This window comes from Triturus cristatus, chromosome 2_1, assembly GCF_964204655.1.
Source record: "Triturus cristatus chromosome 2_1, aTriCri1.1, whole genome shotgun sequence".
In the NCBI taxonomy this organism is placed as follows: domain Eukaryota; kingdom Metazoa; phylum Chordata; class Amphibia; order Caudata; family Salamandridae; genus Triturus; species Triturus cristatus.
Window position 1 is genome coordinate 128,645,575 of NC_140581.1, and position 16,389 is coordinate 128,661,963.

The 16,389-nt window shown below is 43.7% G+C and overlaps 2 protein-coding genes across 2 annotated transcripts in view; one reads left to right on the top strand and one right to left on the bottom strand.

Moving 5' to 3' along the window:
- The window catches only part of TPGS2 (tubulin polyglutamylase complex subunit 2), a 129,383-nt gene extending 126,865 nt beyond the window's left edge, over positions 1 to 2,518 (bottom strand). Inside the window, exon 1 of the mRNA XM_085628920.1 lies at positions 2,314 to 2,518. Within this exon, the coding sequence (XP_085485046.1) occupies positions 2,314 to 2,383 (70 nt within the window). The 5' untranslated portion in view covers positions 2,384 to 2,518. The remainder of the gene's footprint in view (positions 1 to 2,313) is intronic.
- Positions 2,519 to 3,306: 788 nt separating this feature from the next.
- The window catches only part of KIAA1328 (KIAA1328 ortholog), an 887,260-nt gene continuing 874,177 nt past the window's right edge, over positions 3,307 to 16,389 (top strand). Inside the window, exon 1 of the mRNA XM_085628933.1 lies at positions 3,307 to 3,414. Within this exon, the coding sequence (XP_085485059.1) occupies positions 3,366 to 3,414 (49 nt within the window). The 5' untranslated portion in view covers positions 3,307 to 3,365. The remainder of the gene's footprint in view (positions 3,415 to 16,389) is intronic.

Sequence of the window (16,389 nt, forward strand, 5' to 3'; positions counted from 1 at the left end):
TATGGAAAATGTTTAACCGAAATCTAGTTAGCACAAATCTGTCATATCCGTTTTCAATATTTTGGAGATAAAATTGCATACCAAACGAAGATAAAATCATAAGATTATGGGTAACAGTCGGTTTTGGGGCTTCACTCGTGAATCTTAATCTCTCCATATGGTTCAAACAACATTTCTTAAAATCCTTTCTTGGAACAGTTAACATAGAAAGTGGATTACTAAAATACTCAGGTTTACCAATGTCTTTCATGAAGTCCCTCACATATCTGATCCATTCTATATCAAAGCAATGGTCCAACTTAAGAGCGTCCTGAAGCACTAACTGATTAAAATAGTTAGTGTCCGATTTCCAGATACGGTGCCAGAGGATCGCGGGTTGGATTTTTATGATATCCGTTAGGTGGGGGACTCCTAACTCAGCATGGCAGACATAGGTAGATGTAGATCCCGGAACGGCCAATAAATATCTAAAAAATGCATTTTCCACTTTCTGTAATTCAGAAACATTGCAGTGGCCCCAGATCCCTGCCCCATACATAACTACACTTATGCATTTTGCATTATATATTTTGATTAATTCCAAAGGAGCTCTTTTTCCTAATTTTTGTGAAAAATTAACAAGGGCGGAAGTAGCTCTCATAAAAAGGAGTTTCCTTGATGTAATTGCTTGGGTCCAGGAGCCCTTATCATCTATTAAAATCCCCAAGTATGAATAAGTGGGAGTAGATGCCAATTTGCTCCCGTTTAAGTATATCTCCTTTCCCTTTTTGTTACTCTTGCCGCAATTCATCACGTAAGTCTTAGAGACATTTATCTTTAGGTCAATGTCTTGCATAAATCTATTGTAGGACTCCAATGTCTTCTGCAGAGCCAATGGTGTCCTCGCTAAAATAACGGCATCATCCGCATAAAGCAATGCTGGTATGCGTCTGGTGACTGAATTTTGATGCACTTGGGGGACGTCCTGGGTTCCTTCCAGTAATGCCTTCTCAAGTCCATTAGTATATAGAGTAAAAAGAAAGGGAGCCAGGACGCACCCCTGTCTTACCCCTCTATATACCCTAAATGGCGATGTACATTCACCCAATAAACCAAAACGAACGCGCACTGAGGCGTTACTATACAAAGCTTTCAAAAAATCAATTAAAGATTCCTCTACCTGCATTTCTTTTAGAATAGTCCATAATTTCCTGTGAGAAACGCAATCGAAGGCCGAGGAGAGATCCACGAATGCTAAGTGTAGTTTGCCTCTCCTCGCCTTCATGTATTTACCCATCAGGATAGCAAGGTTAAGGCCCTGATCGATTGTCCCCCGTCCTTCCCTGAAACCAAACTGTAGGTCGGAAAGTATGTTCTTTTCAACGGCCCATGTTTGCAGCCTCGTGAGAAGTATCCTTCCTGCTACTTTTCCTAATGAATCTAAAAGTGAAATTGGTCTGTAGCAGGAAGGATCCTGTCTGTTGCCTTTCTTATAGATCGGGACCATGATTGATTCAGTCCAACTTTTAATTAGGCCCTGTGAAGAGGTTGCATTAAGAACACGTGTTAATAACGGTGATTATGGTAATGTGACACCACTTCCTGTGATGTCACCAGTGTCAACAGTCACATGATGTCACGTCCTTTGATTTCATCATGGCCAAAGGGTCTGTGATGTCACTTCCACTACCCCTAGTGTTTTGGTGAATTAACGCCCATGATATTAATGTCTGAGTGACTACGGATCTTTTTCATGCATGCTTCCACCACCGCTGCCCCCTTTGTGCACATCAGTCTCTTCCCAAGCTCAGAATTGAATGAGCATCTAGAGACCTTGTTGGTTGCCCAATCCCAGCAGGAACTTCTACTCCTGACATCCCTAACCAAGTCGAGACAGGAAACAAAGCAGGAAAACGCTAGGAACAGAAGCCCTATTATGGAGCCCAGCATAGAATGGTAGGACTTGCATTTTCAGCACTCCTGGTGTTTCCTGACTCAGAGGTGGAGTTCACCTCACAAGTCATGATGGGGACAAGGAAGATAATAGAGGAGTTCCATCCAGGGCATCATGTAATTCTTGTTGATGAGCATCTGCCCTTACTTTTTATGAAAAGGACCAATGCACAGTTCGCTAAAGAGATCTCACATGGCAGGGTGCTTTGCACTTAGTGCGTGCATGTTTCTCTTTTCTGTGTGGGCTCTTTCTTTCTATCATTACGTCCTTTATACGTTTACAATTATCCCCAAAATTACCACATCTCTATCTTTCATTAACCTACAGTAACCCGTCTCTCCACAGTCCACCTCCAACCTACGCCAGTCATCCCCTCTCACCTAGGATCTTGATGATTCCAAGGGTCAGCGTTTCCAGATAGGGCTTCAATCCGGAGATCTTCTCCTCCATCCTGTCTACTGCTCCTCCCCTAAACAGCAGAGACCTGGCGGGTAACCAGGATACACACTGTAGGCCCAAAGCATGCCGGGGAAGCAACGTGCAGTGCAGGCAGTCAACTAAAATACGTGCCTGCACAAGCGTGGTTTGGACAACGCATTTGTATTGTGGAACATATATTGTACTTGTAGTTGCTCCACGGAACGCGCTTGGGTTCCAATTGAGCTCTCGCTTCAAGACATCGACAAAAACCCATTAATATCTAACATACTCGAGCAATCGTTTACAAATTAAAGTGGTCCGTCTTTGCTTCCTACCACAATGTGATGGTATCTGTAGTTCAGTACTGCCCATTAACAGGATCCGAGATGTAGTTGTAGACAACATATCCCAGGATGCACAGGTACCTGCCTGTGAAAAAAAGTTGCACTAACTGTCACTTTTCTCAAGTGACAGCATATTAATAATGATAGAAAAGGGACACAAGATTAAGAGCGAAATGGTTAACGAGCTATTGTATTCGAAATAAAGGGACATTTGGGAAAAGAATTACTTATCGTAGAATTGAAAGAAGGCTTTGGTTTACCTATATGAATAAATATCAATAACTTTGAAATATCACCTTTTTACTGAAATATAGCCAATTGTTTTCAATATCAATTACTATTTAATCAATCGCATTTTAAAAACAATCTATTTTAAAAATGAAAATGGAAGTTAACATTGTATGTTAAAATGCCTATATTTAAAGAAAAGTAAGATTAACTTAATATTTTATTGTGCATCTCGTCTTCAACCGCAACGATTGCAGCTTCAACATGTCCGCCTTCAGCGCACCCTCTAATGGCTGGCCTACTCACTTGTTGCCGTTCGTTACGTCAGTGACTGTCTTCGCCCAATAGGACTCGAGCCGGCAGCGCCGAGCAGCCAATGGCTGCACCGCGGCTATGGGAGTGGCTGGGTGTCAGCTGTGGGCGGTGGCGGCTGTTTGAAGATGGCGGATGCCGCTGCAGTGAGCGCAGCCTTGTACTGGAGCAGAGACGGTATCCTTTATCAGCGAGTCTAGTGGCAGCAGACAGTGCCTGGACGTGAACCCCGTCCTAGGCAGTGGGTAGAGGGTGGTAATTGTTAAACGCATGGGCGACATGCGCTGTCATCAGGAAGTAATAGTTGGTGGCACCTCGACAGGAGGGGTTTGGAAGAACTGTCTGGAGCTGCCCCGTTGGAAATCAGCGAGGGAGGTCAGCTTCCTCTCTTGAGTGAGCAATGTCAACTCTGGGCAACGAGTGCTCCCATTCCGTCAAAATAAATCCATTTAGACTGCTGTTTCCCACGTACATACACAGTAGCCCGTCGAGTCAAACTTTTTTATCTTTGCATTCTGGGGTGTGATGTCTGTTAATGTTCCTGAATCAGCAGAACAACGGACCACACAGTGCAAACAAATCCTGCACTCGATCAGCTACTAATGCATGAAACCGAGAAACGTGACAATTCTGTTAACTGGGGCTGACAGCTCATGAATAGGTGGCTTCTTGCAGTCCGCCAGTGATACTGGTAACTCGAGTGGTGGGCGATGCTTACTTGGAAGCAGGCGGATACGGGTGATACTCTCGGGTACTGTGGCCTGACGCATTTTTTTTCTCCCTCGGTACAAACAGTTCTCTATTGCCATGGAGAGTAATGGTGCGCCCAGTGGCGCTAGTGCTGCTGAGGTTCAGTGCTTAATTTTAGCCGATGGTTTCCTGTGCTGGGCACCGGCACTTATGACAGTTTGCCACATGGTGGCGCTGTTGGTCTGATTTAGAGATGAGCACACCAACAGCTGTTTATCAGTTTAACGTAAATAAAAAAAATAGTAAATTATTACCAAGAAATTCTCAGTGCTTTGGGGGCCAGGAATAGTCTGAATTGTTACACTTTAGGAGCGTGATAGTTTGTAGTTATGCTGGTACTGTCATTAACATTGCTGGTAGGGGCATGCTGCTGTGACCTCCTAACGAGGGCTCTGGTACTACTTCTTTTTTTGGTATTTATTTTTGACAAATTGAGTAGTGCTGAGTATGTCTGAGTGGAGTCTGTCTGTGCGCCCACTTTGAAAGCCAAACTGCCTGTGCAGCCCTCTCCTGAACTGTTCAGCATCAGCTTATTATGTTTATATTAATACATTTATCTTGTGTGTTTATATGTGGAACAAATGTGAATAATTCATTAACTTAATTGTGTTATTGCTAGATGGACTTGGTTTCGTTTACAATGTAAAGAAGTGGTCTTCGAACGTATTAATGTCGCACACCCTGTATGTAAAAATAAATAAATAAATTAATAAGCCCCTTAAAGATGAACACATTATTTTTTTACAATCCTGTCAGATTCTGTATAAACATAGTTAAAAATTCAAACATTGTAGTTATGTTCGGTTATCCCTTAAAAATTGCAATCACATACATGATTGCCACGTGCTATGAGCAGCCTAGTCTCCCTAAAGCATGCAAGTGTCCACAGTGTGGTCCTGCATCAGATGGGAGAAGAGTTTGTGGGTCATTTTCCCTACCCCTTTCCTCACACCTAGTCCAAGCCACAACATGACTGACAAATCCTGTTACTGATGGTGCATTACATAATGGCTCACTACCACTCTGTTTTTTCACTAAAAACACAGCACTGTTTTCAGCATTATGCTCCTCTTTGCGGGTGCTTAGAGGCCTTGCTAATATCATTACTGGCCCTTTCTGGGGACCTGCACCCATTTGGAAGACCTCTAGTGTATTGGTTTCTTTCCTTCTGGTTAAGTTCCTTATACTGCAGGTTTTAACACCTATTCTTAATAGCATATGCATGTGGGTATGAATATATGTGGTATTTCTATAGCAAACCTAGCCAAAAGGCAGCAGAGCACTGTACAGGGTCAAAATACACTAAAGAGTCAATGAGTAATAGGAGAGGTAGCTGGTTTGGGAATGGTAAAAGCATTGTCCTGCAGTGTTCTTTAAAGAGGTAAGCCTTAAACTATTTTCTAAATTAGAACAGGGTTGGGGAAGTCCTGATGTATACAGGGATATTGTTTCAGATCGTGGGTGGAGAGAAGGAGAATTCTTGCTGTCTTTTTTTCTTTCCTATACTTCTTAGTCTGCAGTTTGATGGTGTCAAGGCTGTCGGTGTGCAGAGATGGTGAGGCAAGATAAACAGGGGTGGTGGTGGTTGTGATCGCTTTGTAAATTATACAACTTGCTTTGAAGATGGTGCAGACTGGCAAGGGGAGCCAATGGAGTTCAGTCATAATGGAGATGATGTGATCATATTTCTTCAAGCCTTGTATAAAATGTGCTGAGGCATGTAGGATGTACGTAATGGGTGCCCGTGAAGAGTATGGGAGACCCTGGAGCTGGGTGTTGCCACTGTCCCGATGCAAAAGTATGAGGACTTGAACAGCAATTCTGAAGTTGCTTTCTAGAAGAAACAGTTCGACTTTCTTTTGAAGAGAGAGCTGATTCCAAACTGTCTTTGTTTTTTGGCAGTGTGTTCCTTGAGTTTGTTGTCCAGGGTGAATCCAAGTGACAGCATTTGGAGAAATTTGGGGTGCAAAGTCGTTAAGGTTCATGCTGTACTGTTTCTTGTTCTTGGCAGTCAACAGGAATTCTGTCTTGGTTGAGTTGAGCTTAAGCCTGACATCCAGGTCTTGAAGATGTGGAGGAAGCGTTTGAAGAGTTGTATGTCTGAAGCAGAGAAACTTTTCAATTAGAGGTGTAGATCATGAGCATATAGGTGAATCGTGATGCTCTTATCTGTGTGTAGAGCACCAAGCGTTCAGTGTAGTGGCGAAAGATCATAAGTGAAGGTATGGAACCCTGGGGGACTCCCCAGGTGATGGAGATCTTTTGTGACCTGGAGGTGCCCATATGAACAAGCTGGTGCTGGTTAGAAAGGTGGGACGAGAACTGTTGAAGGATACTGTCGACGAATCCAATTCGACACTCAACCGTGCCTATAAGGGTGGGATGGTTCACTTTTTAGGTCTTGCCTAGCGACGCAGCGCATGCGCTGCTCGCTTCTGGCGAGATCTATTGTTGTCACTTTTCTTGCGAAGCGATTGTGGAAGCTCCACCCACGCTTCTTACTGGCGCGCCTGCCAAATCCGTGGCTTCTATTGGGAGGGAAACATGTTTGGTTCCCTCCCTGTTTTCTTTCGGCGTGCCTGCTCGGACACAGCATGTGCACGTGCCTGGACATGACTTATGCACGCGCTGCTTTGCTTTCCCCTGGCGTTTCCTGTAATAGCAGCACGCGCCTTCACTTTCTTTATTCTTTGCGATCCCACAGTTTCCCATCTCTGCACGCGCGCTGTTTATTGATTTATTTATTACTTCGGAGCGCGGCGCCCGCTTAAGGGACACCGCGCTTTGTTTGTTTTAAATCAGTGATTTGTAGATGAAAGGTGCAGTACTGGACAAAATGTCCGTAATGACGTGAGTGCGTGCTTACTCAAGCTGGGTGCAGTTTTGTATTATTTACTTTGAGAGGGGGCGCTAGGCTATGCTCTTCATCAGGGGTCTGCAGTGCCGGTAGAAGCACTCTAGGGGTTACATCGGTAGGATTTTGCGACTGTTCCACTTCGTTCGGGCTTGGAGTTTAGTGCTGATTCATTCTTTACCGTTTCGCTCTGGCTTTTACTCTGGCGGGTGGCGTCTCCTGTTTGGAATAAAGGATCCCAAGCATGTGATTTTTTTTGATTTTTTTTTTTTTGAGGTGTCAACGGAGGTGATGTGAGTGGGAGGGACCTGGTCATGGGTCAAATGTAGGCTTGGTTTTGCTTTGTTGCTAGAGAAGAGCGCTTTCCGCCGCCATGTCACTGTTCTAAAATGCGAATCCAGACTTAGCTCATATAAATCCCAATCGAGAATTACATAGTTCCAATTTTTAAAAATAAATTGTGAAGGGAGGTCGTTGTTACGCACTCTCCGTGTAGATCTGGAGTGATACAGAGCCACTCTTTGTACAGTTAATTTGATGTTTGCCATAACATATACACAGATCTTTGATCTGATTACGAAGCATTTAAAGCTGGCTAGTTCAGCTGGGATCTAGAGCTCCTAAATATTTGAGCCCCAGCCGCCCGCTGTAATTTAAAATTGCAAAGAGAGCCATACTGGAGTGACTGTTGCAGCAGCAGTGACAGGACTGTCACTGGACCTGACAGGCCTGGCTCGGAGGACTGAGTAGGCAGGCGGCAAACGGTAATTGCATGGTGGCTTGAGGCCTGCCGTCTGAGCCTACCGCGCAGAGCAGTGTCGCCGCAAGAATTACTGGCAGAAAAGTAAGTGAGAAAGTGGTGCAATGGAGCCAAAACACTTTGTGCGCAATTGAACAATTCTCTCAGGCAGCATGCGAACGGCAGCTGCCTGCAGTCAGTGGATGCCAGTCATGTACAGAACTTAATGAAGCTCAGAAGTTCTGTAGTGACCAGGCGTGGCTGCATGATCTAATGTCGATCGACACTCTTTATTATATAAATAATCTAATTTTACTCTGCTCCATGGCTGAAAATGTGATGCCACACTTGCATTCATACCGGCCCAGCTGGATTCTCCCCTGAAGACTTTCCCTAATCACTAAAACTGCCATGCCCAGGGGGAGGCTCAGTGAGCTGACCTGTACCTGCTCGCTGTCTGCCTCCCTGAAAACTTGACCTAATTACTAACCTTCATTCCCATGCCTCAGTGAGCTAACCTGTAGCTTCTGACCCATCTCCGAGCACCCCTCCCGTGATCCCCTCCAGTTTTGCTCCGCAGGCACAGAGCTGATTAGGCTGCACTCTGGTCCCGGGGCTGCCTCTCACAGGCCTAGAACTGCCAGAAGCTCTCAGCCTGGAGCCTCCCAGCCCCTCCGCCTCACGCTCAAAAATATAATATTCTGAGAAACGGAGACTCTGGGTGCAGTCTGAGGGTGAGTGTCTGCCAAGGGCAGCGTGCCCATTGGTGCCTGCACATCGCTCACCTGTCACCCTGCTACTACCCCGTCACCCTCACAAGGCTGTGAAGGAATTTTTTTAATGCATGCAGCCTGCTTTCCGAAAGAATCTACATTCTGTGGTCTGGTAACCCTGGATCTTTATGTCAGAAGCTGGGAATGAGCTCAGTGCTAGAGCAATTTCCTCTGGCTCGGAGGAGAGGAGTCTGAAACTCATTGCCAACTGTCTCTTTAAATGTAGAGCACAAAGCAAACACATAAAGGATTACTTGTTGTACCTGAACTATTTCTGCTCACCACTCCCTGGCAACCTCAGTGCTCAGAACCATTTAGTTTAGGATGCACAGCGGAACCTGTGGGGCCCATAAAGACAGGTCCCTTCAGCAAAGATGGAACACATTTTGCATGACCCACATTTGGGGGTCCACAGACACTACTTATCGGAAGGTGCAGGGTGCTCGCCCAGCTTCCAGGCAACAGTACAGTTATTCACAGCAGAGCACATTAGTATTTCCATCCCATCTGTAAATAAACCAACCTGGCCAGCGCAACTCTGCCTATATTTACTTTCTGCAATAGCCATGTCAAGTGCCTCACATTTGCTTTTCCACCTCTATTTCAGCTTTTTGCCTATCTCTCTCTCTCCTCTAATCTCACCTATACCCTTTCTTTTTCTATGTCTTTCCCACTCTCAACTCTTTCCTCCTTTTGTCTACCTCCTCCCTTCTCACCCCCTCTCCCTACTCCCATTGTCTCCCTCCTTCCCTCTCTCTCTTCTTCCGCCTCCTGTTTCTCTTCTCCTTCTCAACCCTCTCCCTCCACCGTTTACAAATGTATACATATGTAGTCTGCAGTTAATGGCATGTGATGTCTTAATGAACAGCCTGTAATCTACAGCATGTTCAAAACAGGACAGTATAGTCTGCAATGTCACTGTCCTTGTGACTTTAGTGCTAAAAGAATGAGACTAGCTAACGGGCAACTGGCTGACGGCTGTGGTTAGAGCTGTGACCAGGTGTGTGTTTCTGTCTCCTCCTTTACGTTTGCGGTTTATTTCTCAAAACCGCCGGGGGTAATTTAAAGCAGGTTTCTGACAATCATAAGCTGTCAGCTATGTTGTATGGGAGATTACTGCGCCGGCCTCAGCCTGTGACTGGATAATGCAAAATGGTGTTCGGCAGCCTGTCTGTGCACAAATCAGCTTAGAGTGTGGCACTTACCCAGCTGAGATGCCTCTGTGTGTAACTTGTTCATGTTGGGTCCTCACACATCCTTCCTGTTGGGCCAGGTCCCACATGGACAGGGAGAACATTTCTGGTGCTTTGCAGCAGTTTTAAGATGTTCCTGGAGTTTCTTGTTGCTCAAATGGGTGTAATTTCTGATATTTATATGTGTCCCTCATCTTCATTGCTTGATTTTGCTCGTGAGAAAGTGTCACTCATAGTCATTGAAATGTCACTCATATTTACACTGAAATTATGAAAATGTCACACATAGGAATCTGAAACCTTGGCAGCTATGCGGTAATCACCCTTAAAAGAGCTTGTAGAGTATTGAAAGAGGGCCCTTTGTTCCGCCACTATGCTGATAATTCTTCTCTTCAAGCATTTGATTGGACAAGAGTAATGTTATTACACACTTAAAGTAGTCCCATTGTTACAAACTAATAGACATATTGCTAACGCAGACCCAATGTCAAATACAGCAACACAGGATTTTGCATTGTTAAGACCCATGACAAATACTATATATAACAAGCATTTGCAAAGCAATAGGTCTCACATTTACGCAAGTTTAATCTATTGGCATTGTAAATGACAATGCCTTTTATTTATGTTTTAGAAACCAAAACATAAATGCCAATAGCTGAAACTCGCGTAAATGCAAGACCTATTGCATTGCAAATGCTTGTTTTTAAAGCAGCTGAGAGGTCCAGAAATATCAGGAGACGGGAGTAATTTTTCTGTGATCAGAAGGGCATAGTCTACGCTGAGTTAGGTAGCAGTGTCAGTGCTACAGTGTAAGATGAAGCCAGACGAAAGTTAGCATTAATGTAATCTCAGAGCGGTACAGTTACTGCTTTTCAGTGATCTTGCTGATTATTCAAAGGTGAGGGATGGGCCAGTAGTTGTCTAGGTCATAAGCTTCTATTGTAGTTTTCTTTAAGGAGTAGGAGCAACGGGCTGGTCTTAAGAGCCTCTGGGCAGATGCTTGGATTGAGGGAATCCTTGACAATGGTGAGAGAGCACCCCTAGTGAAAACCTTTATAAAGGACGAGGGTAAGACATGTTCATAAAAAGTGGCTTTCAGGGTGATGAGTATGTGGGTGAGACCTACAATAGATTCGTTTTTGAAGGCAGACCATTGCGGGATTCTACCTGAATGGGTGGGCATAAGAGATTAAGCAGGCTTGTTGTTGTCGATCTGTCGTCAAATCTTATGTATTTTTTTATTGAAGAAGAGGTTGATGGCATTGCACTTTTCTGTTCAGTGAGGAAGAGGTGTGTCTGGCAAGGCTGGCTTAAGATCAGATTGTTGACCCAAGACCATTCACCATGGGTCAAGGTCACACCGTGCTGAACTTGTATCATACACGATTGAGCCAAAACCAACTAGATGCTGGCCCAAGATTATACAGTGCTGGATCAACATCCTACAGTGCTTAGCCAAGGTCATATACTGGTGGGTCTAAATCGCAGTCATGATCATGCATCACAGAGTCACGGACACACCGTGCTGAATCAAGAAAACTCAGTGCTGATGCGGTGTTGCCTTTCGATGATCGATTATTATTCAACACAGCTTCCAGATCAAACAACACTGGCTTAACATCTTACCTGAGTAGCACAGAATCAGACTCTCTGGTCCAGGACCAAACAGTGAGGGTCACAATCAAACATTTGGCCAAGTTCAGGGCAAGCCTATTGTCACAATGTGCTGACTACACTAATGCACAGTTGTAATCCCGGTAAATTTGTACTGAAAATCGTGTGGCATAGAAATTATAGTCCAACTTGCACTTTTTTCTAAAATGCAGTGGGCTGCATACATATTTCTACAGGGCTCCAAAAATCCCCAAAATGTTACTAGACCTGCAGGTCTAGTGACTTAAATAATATTCTCGACCTAATTATAATGCTCTTGACCCATAAACTTATTTCAAATTATGTGATCCTGGTAAGTATTTTAACTCAATAAGACACAATTTTTTTCTTTATCACATATGAGATCACCTTCAAATACGCAAGTTCAGCACGTCTGCTGTACAGAAAACGCTTTTGTTTGATTTAATAGACTAAATATTAGCTCCATATAGAATGCAAATTTAGTGACATATGAGATACACTTGACTGCAGACTTGCCTCTAGGTTCATTAAATGCATTGTCATCAGGGCTTGGCCAGGAATGTCTCTCACATCATGTTTAAAAACTATCACTTTTAATAAATACATAACTAAAGCATAAAGTAGCATCCCACTGTTATTAGCAATCACATAACTAAAGCATAAAGTAGCAGCCCACTGTTATAAGCAATCATCAGATTCTACATGGAAACGACCACAGAATTTGTCACTGACATGTGGTTTTAAAATTATATAGTGTACAATGTTTGGAAATAAAGTTTCAGAAAATATTTGTCAATTGCACATCACCAAGTACAGTGTTCTGATATGTTTTCCTCCTATTTAACTTGCATCGCACTTCTGAATTACAAAAAGAGGTTCTTTCAGAATTTCTGATATACTTTTACTATTCATTTACAAGCTGTTTGAATGTTTTAGAGAAAACAAGACATTTTACTGCATTTTGTTTCACAATTATTGTCCAATAGATCCCTTGTTCAAAAAGCATTAACTGTAAAAAGAGGAAGAAAAGTTAACACCATTTTCCAGGAACACATGAGCAAACATTTGTAAAAAGACAAACTGACATTTGACCTCTGTCATTGAGCAGTTGGCAATTGTGTCAAGATAAAACACAAAGGCGTTTTAATTGCTCATTCATTTCTGATGGAACAGATCACCTGTTTCTTCCAGCTTTAGTTTTCTGCCAGCAGGGTCTAGAAAGTGCTAAAAATAGCTCGAGCTGCTAAAATTTCACTTGTGTGACTGGAATTTTCGAGGCCTGTTCTAGCAGCATGCTAGGGACATTTGAGGGAATTTCTAAAGGCAATGTAGGAGCAAAGTAAATACCCGAAAGATGGCAAAAGTGTCTTTGTATCACTATGCCCTGCTCTCTACTACTTATGTTTCCCCTTGAAAGTGGGCTGTAGATGACAACCCACCATCAATGGGCCGACTGTCCATCCGTAGTAAAATAGTGGAGGTTGACAGTCAATTGACAGCAGTTTTTGGGGGTGTGGTGAGTGTATGCACACACCTCAATAATAGTGGGAGCTGTACTTCCATCAACGGAGACTAAAGAAATCAGAGCCCCTCAGCCTTACATCCTACTGCTATTTATCAACAGTTTATGAGATCGGGTTTTGTTCAACAAAATTAGTTTATTTTGTCCTCACCTTCACATAGAGAGCTGCAGGCAAGCATTCTAAGTGGCGTGGAAACGGTATATGTATATAACTACTGCCGACGAAGTCAGAGTTAAGTCTTCAACAGTAAGCATACTTGGTGCGCTGAGTGGGAAGATGTTTTTTGTCTGTTTTCTGTAAGATTCCAGCATGACGATAACATCCATCTTTAAATGTCCTGTCAAGTGAAAGTGGGTCATGACTTTAATTTAAATAGTCTTTTCAACGAAGTGTTTAATTTTTTAAGGTCTGCATAGTGAAGTTATCTTTTCTTTTATGGGTACGCAGTGTGCAGTCATTCATAGTGTTTTTCTTTAAAGGGCATGTCCAATAAAAGTGTGGTAAAATTCTCTTCTCTTCAAGGGCGTTTTCAGTGAATTGACTTTGAGTCTTATGGCCTTGTCCATGGAACATTGTTACAGCATTGAAAGGTCTGGGATAATAATGACACAGGAGTCGTGAAGCTCAGGAACAAGTACGTTTATTCCTATAAAGGAAAGTGCAACCAGCAGGACAGCCAGGGGAACATTAACTGACTATATTCAAACCTCGTATTCCACATTCCCCCAACAGTGAAGTCATCCAATAATCCACATTCCAAACCTTCACTCCTCATTACACCCAGCTAATTCCAACACATCTTCCCTTATATAAAATATAAAAAAAACTCTTCTTCTTCTAAACGAATAATAACACAAAACAAAATACAATAAAGATTTAACTATACATAGTCGTTTAGCCACACCAATGGTTTTCTTTCCGTAGAGGTTCTTGTGAATGCCAGTTTGTTCTCCTTAGACACTCTTGTGCATGGCTCTATTTTTGGGACTCCTACACCATGGGTATCACTTTTCCTGTTCAGACACTTTTGTACAGATAGCTTTTCTTTAATCAGCCACCTGCCATCAGCTTTTCTTTAGTCATCCATCTGCCATCCTGAAGCCTGACCACACTCCTCTTTGCACACACCACTTTTTTAGGGTCAGAACATTTTGAATGCCCCATGGCAATTATTCTGACCCAATCTCCTTCCTTGATTCTCAGTCGCATATTTTCTTTGCACAGCTTTACGCCTTTCCTTAACTTGTGCCTTTTTCTCATCTGACACCTTCAAACTGTTCATCCGTGGACAAACCAGTTTGGTTGCAGCAAACCTTCCCTTGAGCAATGCAAAAGGTGACATCCCTGTAACTGCATTTGGAGGGGTGCAATTTGCCCACAAGTAGTCCTCCAGTTCCCTGACACAATCCAAGCCATTCTCTAAAGTCAATTGCACATTATCCTTAATCACTCTGTTGCACCTCTCCACAAGATTATTGCCACTTGGATGGTACAAGTAGGAAGCCACATCCTTTACCCCGCACCCCTCAATGGTTCATACATTTTCTAAAATCATCTGACATAAATTGTACTCCTTTGTCCGTCACCAGCTCAGTCAGAGCTCCTTCCCTCAAAAACAATGTCTGCAAAACTTTTACAACTTCCGTTGTATTGACTGATCTCACAAACTTCGCTTCAGGCCATTGAGAATATTAGGACAAGGCTTTTCTGGCACCCTAACTGCCTCCACAAGACTTGGCACCGTGACCTGAGACTTACTATTCACTTTGCAAGCTACACAATCTCTTACACAATGGATCCTACTCTTCATCGCTCTCAACCCTACATGGCCCTCATGCGCCAATTTTAATACCTTTTGTGCGCAATTCTTGAGGCACGACCAACCAATTTGTGAGCCACAGAATTCCATTAGAGACACCTAATTCTTCTAAGACCTATTTGAAAACCTTCATGGAGTCCTCTACTTTCCCCATGGGCCAATCTTTGTTCAAGCACGATATGAGCTCTTGCAACACCTTGTCCTGCCTCACCGCTCGTCTCTACTCCTCCTCATCTATGCAGCCCTCTCCCTCCGCTAATGTGTACGCTACTACACAACAAGCATTTGCAATGCATTAGGTCTCGCTTTTGCGAGAGTTTAAGCTATTGGCATTGTAAATGACAATGGCTTTTATGTATCTGTTTTAAGAACAGCAGATAAAAGGCATTGTCATTTAAAATGTCAATAGCACAAACTCTCAAATGTGAGATCTATTCCATTAAAAATACTTGTTTAGTTTGCCTGCAGAGTGGATGCAGTAGGATTTTTTTTTTATCAATTCCACTGTACTGTTAAACAACAACAAAAAAAACATAATTTTTCACCCGGTTCGCTTTTTGGCAAATCATTCTGTTTAACTCTCACAAAAATGCAACTTTTACAACAAATGGTGCACACTCAACTACATACCATAGAGTATACATACAGACACCTCACGCACAGAAACATAATCACATACCAAGCAGTATGCACTCACACACATATAGTCACACTTTACACACTGTCAACACACAGCACATGTCTGGAGCTTACACATAATCACACATATAAAGCACAAACACACACACAGAGCTCACACTGTTAGTTACCATACCCCAAAATTAAATACTCCTGAAGCAATCCACTCGTATAGCATGGCATCAATACCAACAGAACGACATGTAACAGACCTTATTAGTGGGCACGTCATACATTCCTCCTGCCCACCTTCTACAAGACCATAGGCATAGCATAAATCGGTGCGACACTAGGTGCTTGTCATTCAGGGGCTGTGACACACATAGGATGAATCACTGTGCTGCTAGGCGCTGGTGATAACCTCACACAGAATAGATTGTAGCCCACATACAGCCCTGTGCCACTTGGCGCTGGTCACGTAGATTCACATGAGGTCATAATAATTTGAAAACCGGTCAAAACACATCCAGCTACCCTCACCCAACTCACTTCTGTCACGAGGCACTGGTCCCAAAAATGCGTAATGCCCTCCAACACATAAAGTACGCTGCATTGGTTTACCCATAACCACCTTGCCAACTGGGCATTTAACCTGATATCACAGTTAGGGTAATACAGCCATTATGAACAAAAAGCCCTCCACACGGGGACTATGACTGGCAGGGCCCTCCGTTGTGAGTAAGCAACGTGGGCCAAATGGTCTCGGTGATATGCGCAGGACTTTGACCGGAGGAGTTTCCAGAGAAGAACAGGAGGAGGCAGAGAGACAGTTCCTGACAGCATGGTGAGGAGAAGCCGGACCATTCCTCCCGCTACAGCTCGTCTTCACTACCTCATGGGTCTCAGTGGCGTCCTGCTGGGCGGGGACACATCGGCCGCGGCTTTCCCTTCTGGCAGTTTTCTCTCTGGTTGCGGGGGTAAGGTGTTGGGGCCACGGTCAGGCTCCACACGGCTCCTGCAGCAGCATGATCGCCCCACACAGGAAAGGGACAAGCAATCCCGGCATTGAAGACCTCTTCTGGTCTCAGGCGGGTTCGGGTGCAGCACAAAGCAAAGTCTCATTTTTAAACAGGACCCCTGAACTCGGCGTATGGCCTTAGCCGAGGTATACGGGGGACAGACGGTACTTCTCCACTCACTGAGCCCCGCCCACCATTTAGGCACTCGATCCTCTGCAGCTTCCTG